This window comes from Dunckerocampus dactyliophorus, chromosome 3 (assembly GCF_027744805.1).
Source record: "Dunckerocampus dactyliophorus isolate RoL2022-P2 chromosome 3, RoL_Ddac_1.1, whole genome shotgun sequence".
NCBI lineage: Eukaryota > Metazoa > Chordata > Actinopteri > Syngnathiformes > Syngnathidae > Dunckerocampus > Dunckerocampus dactyliophorus.
In genome coordinates this window covers 34,760,120-34,779,502 of record NC_072821.1, presented here as the reverse complement: position 1 = coordinate 34,779,502, position 19,383 = coordinate 34,760,120, and the positions used below count along the sequence as shown (strand labels likewise).

The 19,383-nt window shown below is 39.0% G+C and overlaps 1 protein-coding gene across 6 annotated transcripts in view; it reads right to left on the bottom strand.

The window, feature by feature from the left end:
* LOC129178090 (E3 SUMO-protein ligase PIAS1-like) overlaps window positions 1–19,383 on the bottom strand; it is a 78,125-nt gene that overhangs the window by 4,991 nt on the left and 53,751 nt on the right. For all 6 annotated transcript variants that reach the window (XM_054769866.1, XM_054769862.1, XM_054769868.1 and 3 more), the window contains 10 exons: window positions 9,544–9,628; window positions 9,310–9,448; window positions 7,240–7,374; window positions 6,721–6,826; window positions 5,307–5,380; window positions 3,516–3,676; window positions 2,342–2,478; window positions 828–1,080; window positions 178–317; window positions 23–63 (listed from right to left, as the gene is read on the bottom strand). In XM_054769866.1, the coding sequence (XP_054625841.1) occupies window positions 23–63; window positions 178–317; window positions 828–1,080; window positions 2,342–2,478; window positions 3,516–3,676; window positions 5,307–5,380; window positions 6,721–6,826; window positions 7,240–7,374; window positions 9,310–9,448; window positions 9,544–9,628 (1,271 nt within the window). The remainder of the gene's footprint in view (window positions 1–22; window positions 64–177; window positions 318–827; window positions 1,081–2,341; window positions 2,479–3,515; window positions 3,677–5,306; window positions 5,381–6,720; window positions 6,827–7,239; window positions 7,375–9,309; window positions 9,449–9,543; window positions 9,629–19,383) is intronic.

Sequence of the window (19,383 nt, the reverse complement as noted above, 5' to 3'; positions counted from 1 at the left end):
TGTGGTGGACCGTGACATGTACCTGATGATTGTCACCTTGCAGGAAAGAGAAGAAGTTCAAATCTGGAAATGAAGAAGAAGTAGAAAGGGTGCGGTTAACACTCACACGGATGTCTTAGAAAGGCTTGGTGTTACCGCTGCATTTTATCCCGTTAGTCTGTGTGCGTTTGCCATTACCCGGCAGGTCGCTGGGGGTGTGGTAGTAAGGTCTATAGTCCTGGATGAGTGGGGGCACAGGAGGCATGTAGCTGGTGTCCACAGCTGGCATGCTGGGAGCACGACTCACTGGAGAGGCCTGGTGGTGCAGGTTCAACACACTGACAGGGAGAGATCAGACAAAAGTCCTCACTTCGTGTCGACATGACAAGAGTGAAAAAAAGTTATCCTCCCATTCCGTGTGGAAGTTTTTTTTCCATAAGTTTGGGAGAAATAAATGTGAGGCTAACTGGTTAGCTCGCTAGGCCGTCTCAAGTCCTTGCGGCTTAAGAGTTGGGCAATGTGGTGTAAAAAAGAAGGGGGTGTTATTTCATGTCTATAGGGTTAAAAACATATTTAGAAAGTCATACACAAGCAAAAAAAAGTCTTCAATAAGCATTTTGACTAACTGGCAGCAGGAATTTAAGATCCAAATGTTTCACACTGAAGCGTCTATGTTGCCAACCGTGTGTGGCTGTTCATGCAACATACTAAAAACCTGCCCAAGCGTTCTAGTGAAACTCTTAAGAATCATTTAACGTCCCCCATGCTTCACTTCCCAAGTCAGCAGCGGCACATTGCATAATTCCTCAACGAAAAGAGCTAATCACAACAGTCGCTACGTGTCTGACCCTTTGTTGAGGACGGGCGACGACGTGGGGGACATGGAGGGACAGGCTCGTTTGGCTGGAGGAGGCAATGGAGGCTGGGGCGGCTGGTGCGGCTGGGGCGACTGCGGCGACGGAGTGTCCTGTCCTTCGTCTTCTGAGGAGCTGTCTAACGTCAAGTCTATCACTGCTGTTTTCTTGCCGTTGCTGATGTCGCTGTGGTTAGCAGACAAGTAGTTCTGCTGGTCGGAGCTCACAGACGTCGGACACGAAGGACCTGCACAGGAACACGGACAGACTGGTTTGCGTGGTGTCCTTCATTCATGGAGCAAACACACACATTCAACCTGCTGTTATATGGGCTGTTTGTGTTCACCACTGACGCTACACCGAATGAAAACTACCTGTGACATCAGGAAATCAGTGATTTTGTCGATTAATGGAGTAATCGGTTAGGCCCTTGAGGGCTGCATCACAGATATGGCTGCCCTCGGAGGGCTGCTTTTAACAGTGAACAAACTGATGGATGATTTGCCAAGAAATTATAAGTCAAGGTGACAAGCAAATACTCAAGTATTTATAGCAAAGTATTTGCTTGTTACATGATCAAATATTATTATTATTATTATTATTATTATTATTATTATTATTATTATTAGGTGTGCATCATAATTATCGGGCCGATATGAGGGAATTATGACATCATGCCGATAAATCTGATAACTGATAATTTTAAAAAAAGCTCCAATGAGACGAGACTACTGATTATTAGTGTGCCGGTGAGCAAATCAAGTGCTCCTATCTTCTCCTGCCTGTGACGTTAACGGCCTGTCGTAACTTCCCCTGAGCTCACTTGTAAACAAACATTCACAGGAAGCACATTGTACCACATGATCCGCGATGAGGGTTAAAAAAACCCCATCGAGCATCAAATCAACAGGTACAGTTGGTCAAATCCTAATGTGTTCCAGTCCTTCTGGAACACCACGGTAAATGTATCATCACTTCATGATGTTATTACACGATTGCCCATGCGTTTGATAATAATATTGTGATTAACAAATAGATGTATAATTTGCTTTGAAATCTTGTCAAGGTGACAAGCAGATACTCAAGTATTTATTGCAAAATAAGGTTGGAATTATTGAAAGAACATTTATTTTTAGCATTTCATTTTATTAACATTTAATTGTTGTGACTTGGGCATGATCTGGCTCCCGTGACATGAGTTTGACACATGTGCTCTAGACAAACGTGTGTGAATATCTTGTTTTGCCTAAAACACAAAGATCATAGCTCTGCTTTCCTGGATGACTAAGGAAATGTCAAAATATTCACATTTGAGAGGCTGAAATAAGAAGATATTTACATTTTAAAAAATTCCAATCCAAAATAGGTGTTAATTGAATACTTCATTAATCATTGATTTATTGTTGCAGCTCTAATGAAGATTGACTACTTAATGCACAGAAGTCCTTTATTTATTTATTACTAGCCCTGCTTCCTAATCCTGGTCCTCATTCATTCCTTCATTTTACCATTCAGGCTGCTGTTTAACGAGGCAGAGGAGACTTCTTGCACTTCTTTTTTTGCCCTCATGGGGGCCCAGTTGCCATCTTCCTTGAACTGGATCTCATCGCAATCCATACAGCTGTTCAGGATCTCCACAAAAAGCCTGCCGAACAGTGACAACATGAGAGTCAAACATAATCTGTAAACCTTTCACACAACAATTCATCCTAATAACACCAGAATAGTCAAGAGCTGATATCTCGCAACTTCCATGGTTTTCTTGATAATAACCAAAATTACTTACGTTCTTACATGAATAGCTTTAGCATGCCAAAAAATGTAACTCTTATGAGCTATTTTTGTTGTCATTGTTATATTTGTCCAAACAAAGGTACTTTTAGTTGTATCGGGCATTAAAATGAACAAGAAACTGAAGAAACAAGTGTGCTCTAATCATTTTTCCCATGACTGTAGGTGAAAAAGCATATTATTAATATCAACTTCACTCTTTGATCTTTTTCCCCAATTTTACTGTTGTTTTTTTAAATTTTCCAAATATTTAAACTTTTGTCTTTTGTCAATTTTTTTCTCGGAATATTTTGACGTTATTGCCATCATATTTTCATTTTCCAAATATTCAAACTTTCTACTTCAGTCATTTTTTGTAAATTTTATTCTTGTAATATTTTGAATTTATTTCTATAATAGTATAACTTTTTCCCCAACCTAACTTTCCAAAAATTACAACTTAATTTTGTTTCTCATAATATTACAAATGTATTCTCATAAAATTGCAACTTTTTTCCTCTTAAGATTTGGTGAATTTTCTTCTTGTCATTTTAATATTTTGGCTTAATTCTTTTTCCGCAAACCACATTTTCGGAAAATGACAACTTTATTAATTGTTTTGCTTGTTTGTTTTTTTTTTGTTTTTGTTTTTTTTTGGGTTTTTTTTTTACAAATATCACAACATTAAAAAGATGACATCTTTGTAATATTTCAGCTCTATGCTACATTATTTTTCCTCATAATATCACAAGGTTGTTCTAGTAAAATTAAAATGTTTTCTCGTCTGATTACAACTTGTTTCTCTTAATATCTGGACCTTATTCTTGTAAAATTACTGCTGTTTTTTCAATATTTTTTAATATTGCACTATATTCCATATTGTATTGTTAGAGCTTGGGTTGGGTTATTTACCCGTCGATGATGAGGTGTTCATAGGGGGCCTTCTTGTCACAAACAGGACACACCCAGGTGGGCTTCTTCTCATTCATTTGGATATACAGTGTGGCGTCAAAGCACTGCAGGTGGGAGCATGTCAGCGCCCGGCATGGAATCATCAGCCGCATCTTCCCAAGCTGCACGGTGGTGCATGAACACGTAATCAGGCTGGGCGCAATAAATGTCATCAACACGTCAAGCATATGGAAAAGGCGCACAGTAGGGCTGGGAAGAATATGACATGATTTCACAATCATAAAGGAGCTTTATGTGCTGGACGATAATTGTCCTACAAATTATTGCCTATATTAGGGTCAACATCATTTTGAAACCATTTTTTCATGAATGCAATGATAATATATGGCATAATAATGCTAGTCCACTGTATTCAAAGCAATCAACTGTAATTTCTCAAGAGCATTTAACTTTGTAATTGGAATAACAAGAGCTTTTAAATAAAATTAATTAACCAAACAACCTAATTTAAGCAAACAAACAAGACAAAAAAAACCCCACAATCAAAATAAATGGACTCTCAGTCTCTTTCAGCAAAAAATGCACTTAAATAAAAATCACAATCACAACTAAATACAAGAAAAAATAGACCTCTGTGAAGAAAAAAAACCCATCTTGTCATCCAGCATGTTTGATAGAAAGACAGGAGGAAAACAAACATGCACGCACGTGTGAATATCTATATATGTATATCTATAGCAACTTGCCAGGTATGCAGACAATCCCCCACCACTGACCAATTGTAATAAAGTTGATGTGGTTGGGGGAGGAGGCTGCAGAATCTGAGAATTTCGGCCGAGAGAAGAATGCAGATTTACCCAGTACACAACCTTGACATTTATGGAGTACAGTCGACACAAACCAAAACGGACTCTAACCAAAGCAAATTTTCCCATAGAAAATAATGTAAATCCAATTAATCCGTTCTAGAAACCCACAAATGTTAACACAAAACACATTTTATGGACAATATAGTGCAAAAATAACTACAAATGACAAATGATGCCTTTTTTTTTTTTTTTTTACTGATTCTGCACTCATGCCACAAAAAAAATCTATGCAGAGAGGTCTGTTAAAGGCTTTTTAACATGCAGTTTTACATTCAAATAACAATGCCACAAACATGACATATGATTGTTACATTGCCACACCTCATTGATAAATAACCGAGAATGCTAAAAGCAGAATGGATTCCAGGCTTAAAATATATTTTGTTGCATCCATCCCAACAAAATAAAACAAAATGAGACAGACATAAACACAGAGTGTTACGCGCTTACGGGATGTGTGTGCATCGCAGCCGATAACGGAGCCACTCCCGTCACATTTACATACCTCTGAAAAGACAACGTAAAATTGGGAGGTCTTTCACCCTTGTCTCGGTACGGTCCACGTCCTTTCTCTTTTGTTCGGCCTATGTGTTACGTCCTTTATCTCTCTCTGGTGCAGCAACTTTGATATAAGCAAATGCTGTTGCTCTAAAACGGCGCCCGCAGCAGTGAATTGTGCGATCGCGTGCGAGTATCGCAAGATTTCGTCTTGGGCGCGGGATCCAAGGTAGCGGTGTAAACAAACCGGACACAAAACAAGCAGCTGACTGCAAACCAAAAATTCGGGATGTTAACCAAAAAACGCACTAACCGAGACGGACGTTAAAAGAGGTAGGTACCAGTGTACTTTAGTAAAAAAAAACTTACATAGTGAGCAGGATGGGGACCCTTTAATTTTTGCCAGTAAAAGGGAGGTGCTTACCGGGCAGAGCAACGACACACGAAGGCTAGTTGTGGCTATTTCACTGTCTGGGTCTGCTGTTAGCTTCTCTTTGACTGGAGGAAAAAGATAAAAAAAACACAAGCACACGGGTGAGGCACTCTTTTTTTCTAGTTTGGCATTTTACTGCTTCAGATACTCAGTTATGTTTGTACTCTCCTCCTTCTTCCCAACCACTATCTTGTTAGAGGTCATATTTGTTTGCTTCATCAGAGAACAAAAAAGCTTACATTATTTTAAAAACACAAAGATAAATGATGAACAAGATACTGTAATCCCTCGCAATACCGTGGTTCATTTATCGCTCCCTCGCTCTATCCCGTATTTAAATTCATTAATAAATGATCACTGTTTCTTGGTTGAATACGGCCTATTATCAGTAAAAAAAAAAAAAAAAAAAATCGAATAAATTGTGCTTATGCTTGGCCTAAATTAACGTTTTCAAGCATAAAAGTGTCTAAATGAACTTCAATACAAATACAACGCAAAAGAAGCATTGTAATTGTGAATGTAGTACTGTACTCAACATTGGCCACTAGGTGTCGGTGTTCGGTGAGACAAGCACTAGACTCATCACTAAGGTTCCCTGGGGCAGTAATTCCCAATCAGTGGTACGGGTACCCCTAGTGGTATGCGGGCATATTGCAGGGGGTACATGGAACATTTAATTTCCAAGATGATACGTAAATATTAAACTCAGTTGTGTTACATTCTACTTTTGGAGAATTGTGGTAACATTGAGGGAGTGGGTACAAAAAGGCGGTACACAGGACAAAAAAGGTTGGGAAACACTGCCCTAGGGGGCACATTTACTGTGACACTGCTCTAGCAGGAGTTTTATTTACGTCTCATATGGCTTATTTATGCTCTTATGCTGTCTACTATATTGTGTAATACCAGTGTAAAGTCATTTAAAGACGCAAGGAAGCACGCTTGAGGTACGCTAACTGCTAATGTCTGAGTCTATGTTATCTTATTTATGTCTAAGGTGTCTTATTTTCTCAGATTATGTCTACTATATTGGCTAATACAAATGTAAAGGTGACTATAGGGGTGTTATTTCATGTCTTGAGGGCTCTAAGAATGTTAAAAGCTGTACTTACAAGATTGTACACAGGTTTCTATGCCATAACGACAAAAATATTCAATTTATTAATATTGAGTCCTACTTTGAGGAAATTGACTTATTGCAGTCGGGTCTGGGACCAATTATCCACGATAAACGAGGGATTACTGTACATCAGAAACACTTACTGTATATAATTGAACTCTACGAAGAACTAGCAGTACTTGTATATTTACTGTTATATACTGTTATATACTTTTATATTATTTACTGTACACACCTTTCAGATGTTGAAATGAGTATACAAAAAATGCTTAGGAGAATTCTTACTGAGTGCTCTGGAGTGGTCTGGGTTCCTGATGCCTTTGGCCCGTAGCCTCTGTAAGAGCACTGTGGATGACTGCTGCTTCACCAAGTACACTGCCATGGAGTAATTCTGTACATATGGAAAGCCATGGAGCCACATTTAGCTTTTTTTCCCCACTGGGCCAATGACTGCATGTATGAAGGCCAGTGGCAGACAATCAAAAGGACACATGCTTGCAAAGGAACATGCTTTTGAGCCCAGTGTGAGGGAGGACACTGCCACCTTTTGTCTTTCTGTGGAACTGCAACAAACTGGTACCACTTCTGTGAGATAGACTGTGCCGTTTTCCTTACAGACTGAGCTATTGCTGCCCTCAGAATATTTGCACACATACTTTGGATGAGGCCTGAACAGGAACTCCCAGCCCCAATCACAACGAGGTTCAAAAAGCCAATCTTCCACGAAGCGTGTATTTAAATTCACAATGGACAATGGTCACCGGCCACTGACCTAGAGGAAATTCATGTATCAGAAGTGCTTACCCTTCCAATCTCAGCGGCCCAGGACACCACGATGGTATTAGGAACTGTGGTGGACAATCTGACCAGTGAGGTAATGTTGATGGGCCGGCTGGGCCGTTTGGGCTCAACACCGTTTTTGGTTGGAGGAAGATAACCCTGTTGAGTTACATGGAAAAAGTGTATCAATATATATCAAGATTGGACGAGTTCCTTAAAAAGCACGCCATCGGCATATGCCGATAAACGCCTTTCAAAGCCGATCACAAAAACCGATCGGCGTGCGGCGCCAAACCCTAAATGTGTGCTGTGTCACGTAGGGTTGCCAACACCCGTATTGAGCCGACAAGGGACGCACGTTGTCCCGTAAAACCTCAATGGCTTCAGTTTGACAGCCAATCCATGGCAGCGTGTTTGAACACTCCCTTACCAAACCTACTGCCGTTTCACTTTTCTTGCATCTTGCTTACACGCATGCTGTCACTGGCGGCAGCTAGCTAGCTACCTAGCTAGAGTTATTCGCCTAGCTTCTGGTCTTCGGGCTCCAAATGTGACTTTTTACCACATTGGCATTCTGTTTTTAACAAGCAATGCGGTTCTAAGCTCGTTTTTGTCCCACGGGGAAGTGGATATCACATTCATGGGTACGTACTAACTTTTTCAAGTGTCGCTGAACAATTTTGCACTCTTGTCGTCTTGATACTAATGATGTCTTGTCCTCCAAACACTATTTGTGTGTGGAGGACAGCTGATTTTGAGTAGCTCACAAACGTTAAAAGAATATTTGCTTCAGCTCTCAGCAGTTTTTGATTAGAACGGTTGAAGTCAGACTTTATGCCTTTATATTACGACAAATGAGCTCAAAATAGCATAAAGACGACGGCCCCCCTGTTTGAGTGGAGATGTGCTTGGTACTGTAAATAAAGTAGTGTACAATTGAAATGTTGCCAGTCATAAATAAAAGACAAATGGCTGACAGCTCTAATAGTGATGAAAGTTGGACACCCCTGCAACCTGGACACTCTATTCTTTTAACATAAGCAGGACGCATTTCTATTTAATAAAGATATTTATTTCTATTATTTTATTCTGTTCATTTTTTCAACTAAAAACTAAATTATTGAACTATTTACTGTAATTTCCGGTGCATAAGACGTGTTTAAGCCACACCCACTAAATTTAGAGAGAAAAACAGATTTGAGCCACCGATTGAGTCAGTGATTGCATTTATTTGCATTATGTTAAGTTCTTTTTTTTTTAATAAGAAAATATTTATTGGTCTTTGTGACTTGAGTTGCAGGATTAGCCACCCTTGACTGCATTAAGAACTGCATTTTAGTTATTATTTATTCAGAAATAATGCAGCTATTTTTTTGTTATTTATTTTAAATACATATGTTCCACTTCCATCATGTTCTATTATTGTTTAAAATTTGTGTTCAACAGCAACGTTTTTTTTTCTCTTCTTTTCAATAAAGATATTTTAAAATTCAATGTACAATTACCAAATACCTGTATATGTACAATTACCGTGCAGCGCCCTCATGGTGGAGTACTGGGCGAGCCATGCAGTAAACTGTAATACCAAATGTGACCAGCAGATGGAGGTATATCCTCAGTATTGTTGAGCAAATGTCTGAAGGAGAGACTTGCTTCCCGTATTCTGGCAAGAGAACATGGCGTCACACCGGGGCTGCTTGAAGAGTGTGTCCGACCACAGTGCACCTTGCTGGGCCAGGTTCCATGTTCCATCGCTAGCTCATTCAACAAGACGTCTGGTCTTTTAAAGAGATGGATCAAGACGGCAATGGCAGCGCAACTTTTCCGGTGGGCTTCTGTTTATGTTTAATCTTTGTGTGTAACATCTTTCTGTGTACTAAATATTCCCATGTCAAAACATGGAAACCCGTGCGGACTCTTTAAATTGAAACAGCATCAGCATTGTCACAGGAACCACCATAAGCCAGGATGATTGTTAGTGTTGTCATGTGGTGGTTCCATTTAACAGCAAATAAGTCCATTTTCACCTAACTTGTTGTCCTAGAGAAGTAACCCAAAGGTGTTGTTTTGACTGTTTGTGTCATAGTTTCTCACCGGCAGGTTACATGGCTTGCCATTAACTTTCACACACAAACTGGGTGGGAAATGATCTTCCTGAGGACAGCTCGTCTCTGACAGGCAAAACCGCAATTGGACTTGAACTGAGAAATCACATTTGGTCCCCGAGATGTCCCTATAATTACAGCAAACAAACAAAATGTACCTTATTGATTCACGTATAAAGAATTTTATCTGGACTTGAACAGAACGGCTTCTCATTGATCTTACATTGAACTGCTGATCTGCTGGACTTGCTGTGGCGTTAATGCAAAGGCAAAACACGTCTCCTGAAATCTCTGGCTGTTGTCTGAAGCTGCAGAAAAACAAAAAATGTACAAGAAGATAAGATTTAGATTCCAAAAAATCACTTTGCATGCATTGTAGAAGCAAATACTGTACGTCATAGTTATGTGTATTTCTGCATGAACTGGTGTCCAGTCATCCCCCATTTATCAGGGTTAATTGGTTCCATACCAGACCGTGATAAGTGAATTTAGGCGAAGTGGGATTCCTTATTTATAAATGTAATATTTTGGTAGCTCAAGCATAGAAAACTTGTTTATGACCTTGTAAATACCCTTTTAAACATTATAAGCGCCCTCTAGACATGAAATAACACCTCTTTACACTCCTATTACCCAACCCAATAACAACATTATTTTTCCTCATAATATGAAGAGTTTATTCTCATAAAATCCCGACTTTTTTCTCGTTAGAGTATGACTTTTTTTCTCTCAATATTTTGACTTTATTCTCATAAAATTACAGATGGTTTTTCATTTCTGCTGTTGCTTTTCCCCCCAACTATTTCAACATTCTTCTTGTAAATTTTCTTCTCGTCATTACGACTTTATTCCCATAATATTTTGACTTTATTCTCGTAACATTATGTTTTCCCGCAACCTAATTTTCCGAAACGTACAACTTTTTTCTTCATTTTGTTTGTTTTACATAGTATGACTTGTATTACGGCTTAAAAAAACATCTTTTTTGAATATTTCAACTTTATGCCACTAAAATGACGTTATTTTTCCTCATAATATGACGTTATTCTTGTAAAATTACTTCCAACTTTTTTCTTTTAATATTTTGACTTTATTATTGTAAAATTACTGCAGATTTTTCAATGTTTGCTGTTGCTGTTTATTTGTTATTTTTCTTCTTAAATGATATTTTTAGAACGTGCTGTGGGCCGCAAATGGCCCCTGGGCTGCACTTTGGACACCCCTGCTACAGCGACTGTTCTGTTTCAAAGTAAAAAATAACAGTTTTCAAACACTTTCAGCGTAACAAAATATGTGCTGTTTAAGTGCATATCAGATTTTGGATGGAATAATTGTTGAGCTCTGACAGCCAGTGGGGTGTAAATGTGAAATGGAAGATGAATGATAGAAATATTTAATAAAAGAGATGAAGTGTCAAAAAGAGAGTACGTAAACGACATGCACGTTTCACAGCTGGCATAGATATTATGTATGTTTTGTAATATAATGTAATTGCCTGTAATAGGACCCACACATATAGAACCTATAGGGTGTACCGCACATTCATTGTATGCCTTTTTTTTGGTGGCTGTCTGTGTGCCACAGAGCAAAATGGAATGTGATGTGCTTTCAGACTTTTCCTCCTCTTCGGCAACCGAGCTAAAAATAGATCTCCATCGCTCTATCACTCTCTCTCACTCTGTCCTTGCTTGCTTTTTGTAACGCTCACCCCCCCCCCAAAAAAACACCCCCATCTCTATCATGCTCAAAGTCACTCTTTCTTGTGTGTGGCCAAAAGACATAATATCAGTGTTTCCCATATATTCATGTATTTGATATGGCTCGCCACATACCGATCTGGACCGCCACAAATAGATTAGGCAGGCTTGTTATTTCATGTCTACAGGGCTCTAATAATGTTAAAAATTGCATTTAGAAAGTCATAAACAGGTTTTCTATGCTGTAACTATGAAAATATTCTGTTTGTTAATATTGAATCCTACTTTGCAGAAATTCACTTATCGCTGTCAGGTCTGGAACCAATTAACCAACATAAACTGTATACTGTATAAACCACCAGGGTTCTTCCTAATTATAGCACTTTTTGACCACCTACATGATATACTGCCGTCATATCCATTTCTAAACACCTTCAAGGAAAAGTGCACTTTTTTGGGAATTTTGCCCATCATCCACATTCCTTATGTGAGACATGAACACGCGTCTTTCTTTTTTCTGTGTGTTCTAAAGATATAAAAACAGCTAAAAAAAAGACATCTAAGAATGCACGTAATGAGACACACCTATTCTGCCTAGAAATGCCACTATTAAAACCTTCCAACAAGGTTTTATGGTTTTATATTCATGCTGTGAGCATGTAGTGACAGGAACATTCATGATAACATGTAATACTTACAGTATTTTGGTCATTTTAAGCATTAGTGGAACTTGTAGCCGAGTGTGTGGTGAAGCTAGTGAAGCCAGTCTCTATCTGGTAGGGCTGGGCGATTAATTGAAAAATTACTGAAACCAACATTTCGAGCTTCTAATCGACGTAAAACTTTACGTTACATTTTTTAGCGTAATTAACGCATGCGCACCAGAGCAAGCATGCCTCTCTGTTATGACGGCAGACGGAAGCACAGTGGAGCGTCCCCACAGACACACAGAGTAAGACGTAAGACGCTGTTTTCTAACTTCATTCTTACCTGAACTCATCAACAGCAGTACAATTCCAACGCCATATACCGTATGTATCTTCAACTCACACACGTCTCTCGTCCATAACTCCTGGGAACGACACTTCCTCATTGTCATTACAAGACTGCGAGATGCGTTTGTGTGTGTAAATAAACAGGATGATAGAGGAAAATATGTAGTGGATATTCTTATCACTCACTTCGTAACTCTTAATTGGGATGTACAATTTGCTACATTTAAGTATGCTGGAAAATACACTGAAAACAAGTACATTTACCTTAAATTATGTGATGTCTTTGAACGTATCCCCTCATTGCTCACAAGAACACAGTTTAAAGTGTGATTCAAATTTTCTGCTGCTATTTAAGAGACTAGTGTTAGACAAATAGATTTTTAGACTTGTGTGGTATCTTTTAGCCTGACAGACATATTCAGTTCATTCAGAGCTGTTAATAAATACAAATATGTATAATCCTGTCTGGTCAATTATCTTTCTCTTCACTAAATACAGTAAAAATGGGCGTAATTCAGACATAGTTGCTCATGGTGATTAATCACGATTAATTCATTGGAAAACGGTTATTAATCTGATTAAAGTTTGAAATCATTTGACAGTTTTTATATCTTTAGAACGCACAGAAACGAGAAAGAAATGCATGTTCATGTCTCACACAAGGATTGTCAATGATGGACAAAATTCCAAAAAGAAAGAGGTGCACTTTTCCTTTAAGTCAAAGTTCAAATACAGGTAACTTTTCAGAAAAGAATTTGGCGTTTGGAAATATATCACAGACTTTGAATTGTTTTTTAGATAAGAAGAGGCATTGCTTTCTTTTGAAATAACATACTTGGTAAATGATGCATATCATACCTGTCTACTTTTCTAAAAATGGTAATTAGGCTTATTTTGGCTGCAAAATGAAATGGTTTGGTTCTGTATCAGGTGTGGTCTTAAGTATGAGCTAAGCAATCTGCCCAATCAGCACAAGAAAGCCCAGCTGGAGTTTGTTAGCTTGCTCGTGCCTTGCTGCCTTTTCCTGACTTGAGCATGCCACATGCAGACACACTCATACGCACACTAACACACCAGATAGCCCTCCTGAGGACAACAAGCAAAGACAAAATGACGAGAAAGCTGCGCGACTACATGGTAAAATCAACAAGTTCCAAGCGGTTTCACACAAAGAAGTGGAAACCTGCGTTACTTCCTCCCCAGTAACAACAGTGATTGTCCTCCATGTGAATGGGGGAGCTCTCCAGCTATATGCTAGGAGAGCTCATTATGGCATTCCAGTGTGCTTACAGGATTGCTTAGATTGGTGGCTTCTCAGCCTCTCTGGCAGCTGCTGTGATTACTGTCAATGTATATACAGTACCGTAGTAGACATTTTACAAGCTTCCCCCACTGCTAAATGGGCCACCCCCTCGTCAACACATCTGCAAACAACATGTAGCATGCAGGAACATTAGTTCATAAGTCTGACATTGGTGGACAAAAACATTGGTGTTCATTTTATGAGAATCAGACAGAAAAAAATATTCCGGGTAAATAAATGGATTGTCATCCGTCTAATCAGGCTCCTCATTGGGCAAAACACCAACATGAAACATTTGCTGGCAGGGAGCTATGGACACATGCTTTTTTTCAGGGGTGTCCAAAAGTACAGCCCGAGGGCCATTTGTGGCCAGCGGAAGTTTTTTCTAAATTCTAAAAATATAATTTTAACCCAAAAAAAGTAGATTAAAAAAAACCCCTGAAAAATCTATGGTAATTTTACAAAAATAAAGTCAAAATATAAACAGAAAAAAGTTGTAATCTAAAAAGAATTTTTTTAAACAAGAATAACGTAATATTATGAAAAAAAAACATCAGTTTAGTAGCATACAGTTGAAATTTTAAAGAAAAAAGACGTTATTTTTTCAAGTCATAATACTAATACTACGACAAACAAAACAATGAATTAAGTTGTCATTTTTGGAAAGTTAGGTCCCAGAAAAACCTGCGAGAATAAAGACTAAATATTATGGGGAAAAAGTGATAGTTATGGATGCACAACAACTTTCTCCAGCTAAACTCAGACAAAACTGAAATCATTCTTTGGCCCACAGAAACTAAGACAAAGTGTTATTAGCCACCTTGAGACTCTTTCTCTAAAAACTAATCATCAGGTTAGAAATCTAGGGGTGATGATGGACTCAGACCTGAACTTTAAAAGCCACATTAAATCAATAACATCGTCAGCTTTTTACCACCTAAAAAGCATTGCCAAAATCAAGGGAATAGTGTCTAAGCCAGATTTAGAGAGACTAATCCATGCCTTTGTCTCCAGCAGGCCAGACTACTGTAACGGCCTTCTCACCGGGCTCTCTAAACGAGCTGCAAAACACCTGCAGTACATCCAGAATGCTGCTGCTCGAGTCCTGACGAGAACCAGGATATAGAATATGACCATATTAGTCCAGTACTCAGGTCTCTGCACTGGCTTCATATTGTTCAGAAAATAGACTTTCAGCTCTGCTTGTGTGCAAGTCTTTTCTTGCGCCAAAGTACATATCTGACATGTTAGAGCCACATAAACCATCTTGGGCTATGAGAAGCTCAGGGAGGGGTCTCCTGCAGGTGCCCAGAGTTAAGACTAAACACGGTGAGGCTGCGTTTCAGTTTTATGCTGGAAGTCTTCCAGAAGATGGGTGACAGTCCTCAACTTTGGCAATGTTTGAACATTGCCAAAGTTCCAGGCTGAAAACACTTCTATTCAACTGTGCATATGATAACTTTTATCTGCACTCTTCATTTACGGAATTTATGGAATTTTTTATAGAATGATTTTATGTTTTATGGAATGATTTTATGAAGTAATTTTACACTTGTTTTCTGTAAAGCACTTTGAATTACCTTGTGTACGAATTGTGCTCTATAGATAAACTCGCCTTGTCTTGCCTCGCGACAAATCTAAGAGACTAACATTAAAGCAATTATGGCTCTTCTCAACGAGCAGCAGGTGCCGCTGTGTCCCCGATCGAAAAGCACTCACAGGTGGCTCCGTCCTGCTTGTGACATAAAAAAAAACACAAAAAGAAGCGACAGAAGAACGTTCATCTGTATTTCTGAACATATTAGTTTTGCTTTTTATGTTTTATGCTCACTTTTTTGTCTCCAATGACATGCACATGCGTCACATTAGATGATGACTTCTTCTACTGCCACACAGATTGCAGTCCTGTGGGAACATTTACTTGACAACGGGTGCAAAAGTGACATGTGGACAATTCGATTCGAATCTCGATACACAGGTTACGATGCGAAAACAAAATATATTTCAAAAATGGAATGATCCGATATGATCCGAATGATCGTATTGTACAAACAATACGATTCGTTTCGGTTTGATACGATTCAAGGGTTACATTTGTCGATGTAGACATTCATCTTACATTATAAAATACAGAAGCCAATTCCATACAAGTGGCATTCTTACGGTATTTTCAAATGTGCAAAAGAGCACATCACATCCCCAAGCATGCTGTAAGGCAAGGGTCCCAAACTGCCCCAACTCTGAACATCTAATTTTATGCAAACGATTATCAATTATGGAAATATGAGCCATTATTTTATTTAAAAAATAATATACCGTTAGAAATCCCACAGTTTTTGCATGTTTAATGCGAGCGGTGACTTGTCATACTTTGTTTGATGATCCTTGAACGCACCATCTAACTTTCTCCCATGGTGCACAGATGGACTACTATACTGTATTTTTACCCTTTTTCCTTCACCTCATATTTAGTCCCAAATGCTGATACTATGTGGGAATACAAGGTAAGATTTGATTACCTTTTTGAGTGCTAATGTGCATATTTGTCTCTCTGAAAAACAAACTCCAGGCTTGTACCATTGGATGGTGGCTCTGTATTCATTGAGTGCTTTTAATTTGATATTCTTCCTCTCTTAGTTTTACACAATACATAACACGTGATAAATTAGACTGCTATAATGCTAATATTTACATCCATTCTCATCTTCAGTCACGGTAAGATACGGTGAATGCGCAACAATCCTTTCCCCGACAGCCCAGGCTCTCGCGTTGTTAAGAGACGCACTGCTAGTCTTGTTATACCCGGTGCAATACAATCCATTCATCTAAGGATTTATGGCTGATTCTTATCCATGCAGGAGGCTTCAACCGGTGCAACCGTTATCGCTCGCTTGTCAAACCGGATATCCGGTCGCATCGTTTATTGTTCACAAGCCTACGTACAACCAGCAGGAGCCAGTTGTGAGCCATATTAGGCATCGTCTTCTGACTACATAGCTAAAGTGGTTCATTCCCAACATTTCCACTGATTATTTTTCTGGATATCCACATCTTTCTCTCCAGTTTGTACGTGTGCAGGATTGTACTTAACGAAAGCAAATCATTCTCCTCATGATATTACATTATTTGTTTGGGCTCATGAGAAGGACACAATCACATTGGGATTTGGACCAAAATGACCACAAAAAGAGATACATTGTCTTAAATGTCATTCTGAGCCTGTAATCATTTCTTTACAGCTGATGATCCAACCCAAATAATGATAGAGAAGAAGATTTATATTATAAGAGATCTATATGGGTCAATGCCATTTAGCATGCATCAGCACACTTTTGTTTAAGCTCTACGCCTGCAAGCCGAAGACTGCCTACAGCACCACTTAACTTGGCTCACTAATGCTTGGAAACAGTAGGATTCTTTGAGAAGTCACCACACAGAATAGCCATAACTGCCCAATGTGTCTTATCTTGATGGTGATTTGTGTAGTGACGGCACGTCATCTATGCTTTCATCTCATCATCTGCACTTTGAAACCCGACAGTTTTCCTTCTTTAGCCAGCAAGAAAAGCAATCGAAGAAGTAAAAGTTAAGGCTGTAATGTCATGGGAATATATATATATATATATATATATATATATATATATATATATATATATATATATATATATATATATATATATATATATATATATATAATTTTTTTTTTTTTTTTTACTTTATCCCTCACCCACCCCCCACCTCCCCTGGCAGGGTGGGTGGCTGTTCATCTCAAGCTCGGGTCCTCTGCCAGATGCCTGGGAGCTTGAGGGTCCTGCACATTATCTTAGCTGTTCCTAGGACTGTGCTCTTCTGGATGGAGATGTCTGATGTTTCTTCAGGTATCTGCCGGAGCCACTTCTCCAGCGTGGGGGACACGGCCCCCAGGGCTCCTATGACAACGGGCACCACTGTGGCGTTCACCTTCCAGGCTCTCTCCAGCTCTTCCTTGAGCGCTTGGTATTTCTCTAGTTTATCGTGTTCCTTTTTCCTGATATTGCCATCATTGGGGATGGCTACATCCATCACAATGGCTGTCCTCTGCTGCTTATCCATGATCATGATGTCCGGTTGGTTGGCCAGAAGTCCCTCGGGATCTTAGCCCTCTCATTTTCCCTCACCTTGGGAGGTGTTTCCCATTGCGATCTAGGGGTCTCCAGTCCATGTTTTGCACAGATGTTTCTGTACACCATACCGGCTACTTGGTTATGGCGTTCCATGTATTCTTTTCCTGCCAGTATCTTACACCCTGCTATTAGGTGCTGGACTGTTTCAGGGGCCTCTTTGCACAGCCTGCACCTGGGATCCTGCCTGGTGTGGTAGATTTGGGCCTCTATTGCTGTGGTGCTCAAGGCCTGCTCCTGTGCTGCCATGATTAGCGCCTCTGTAATGTCCTTCAGCCCAGCCCCCTCTAGCCATTGGTAGGACTTGTTCATATCCGCCACTTCAGCTATCTGTCGGTGGTACATTCCATTCAGGGGTTTTTCCTCCCATGGTGGTTCCTCCAACTCCTTCTTTTCCAGTTTCCACTGCCTGAGACATTCACTAAGTGCTTCATCTCTTGGGGCCATCTTCCCGATGTATTCGTGGAGCTTGGATGTTTCGTCTTGGATAGTGGTCCTGATGCTCACTAATCCTCGGCCTACCTCTTTGAATATATGTTTTAATATCAATGTCACCTGCTGTTCTGCTTTCACACGATCTTATAGGTCAGGTAAACTATTGCATTTGTCATAGACAGCATGGTTGTACACAGCAATGCGCTGTATAGTCGTCCCTCGTTTATGGCGGCTAATTGGCTCCAGACCCGACAGTGATAAGTCAATTTCTGTAGATTCAATATTAATAAAGACAATATTTTTGTAGTTAGAGCATACAAAACCTGTTTATGACCTTCTGAATATGTTTTTTTTTAACATTATTAGAGCCCTCTAGACATTAAATAACACCCCATAGTCAACTTTACATTTGTATTACCCGATAGTAAACATAACACGTTAATAAATGATAAATTTTCATAGTTATGGCATACAAAACCTGTTTATGACCTTGAGAATACAGTTTAACATTATTAGAGCCCTCAAGACATAAACTAACATCCCTATAATGACTTTTACATTTGTATTACCTGATATGGTAGACATAATACATTAATAAGATGAATATTTTCGTAGTTATGGCATACACAATCTGTTTATGACCTTCTAAATAAGTTTTTTTTTAACATTATTAGAGCCCTCTAGACATGAAATAACACCTTATAGTCACCTTTACAATCCTATTACCCAATATAGCATATTTATAAATTGTATATTTTCGTAGTTTGAGCATAGAAAACCTGTTTACAATTTTCTAAGTAAGGTTTTTAACATTAGAGCCTTCAAGACATGAAGTAAGTACTATGTTCCCTAGAGAACCTTAGTGACGAGTCTTGTGCCCGTCTCGACAAACAAATACACGACACCTAGTGGCCAACGCATAATACAGTACTACTTCAACAATTACAATGTTTCTTCTGCCTTGTATTTGTATTTTAGTTCATTTAGCCAAAATACTTAATTTTGGCCAAGAATAAGTACAATTTGCTTAAATATGTTATTTTAACTAATAACAGGTTGTATTCAACCACAAAACAGCCATCAACGAATACATTTTTGAAAAATCGCGATATACTGTAGTGAGGGACGACTGTACCATAGGTTTAACAAAGGGGTGGCCATTACGTCGATCGCGAGCTACCGGTAGATCGCCATGGTAGTTTGGGTCGATAGCGTAAACGTCACTTTGTAATTGTCATATGACATCAGTCACCTCACATTAAGCTCTCTCTCTCCTGATTCGCGCTTGCTCCCCCGCAGTGTTTTGAGCTACACACGAAGATGCAGCTTTCATCTTTATTATTCTGATTATGGATGAACTAACTCTGCGATAAGATGTCTATATCTATAACAAAAAGTTATCTCTTCACTTGTACGGAACACTTTTACAAGAAGCATTTGGCTTGAAAGTACGGTATAAACACATCTTGAAAA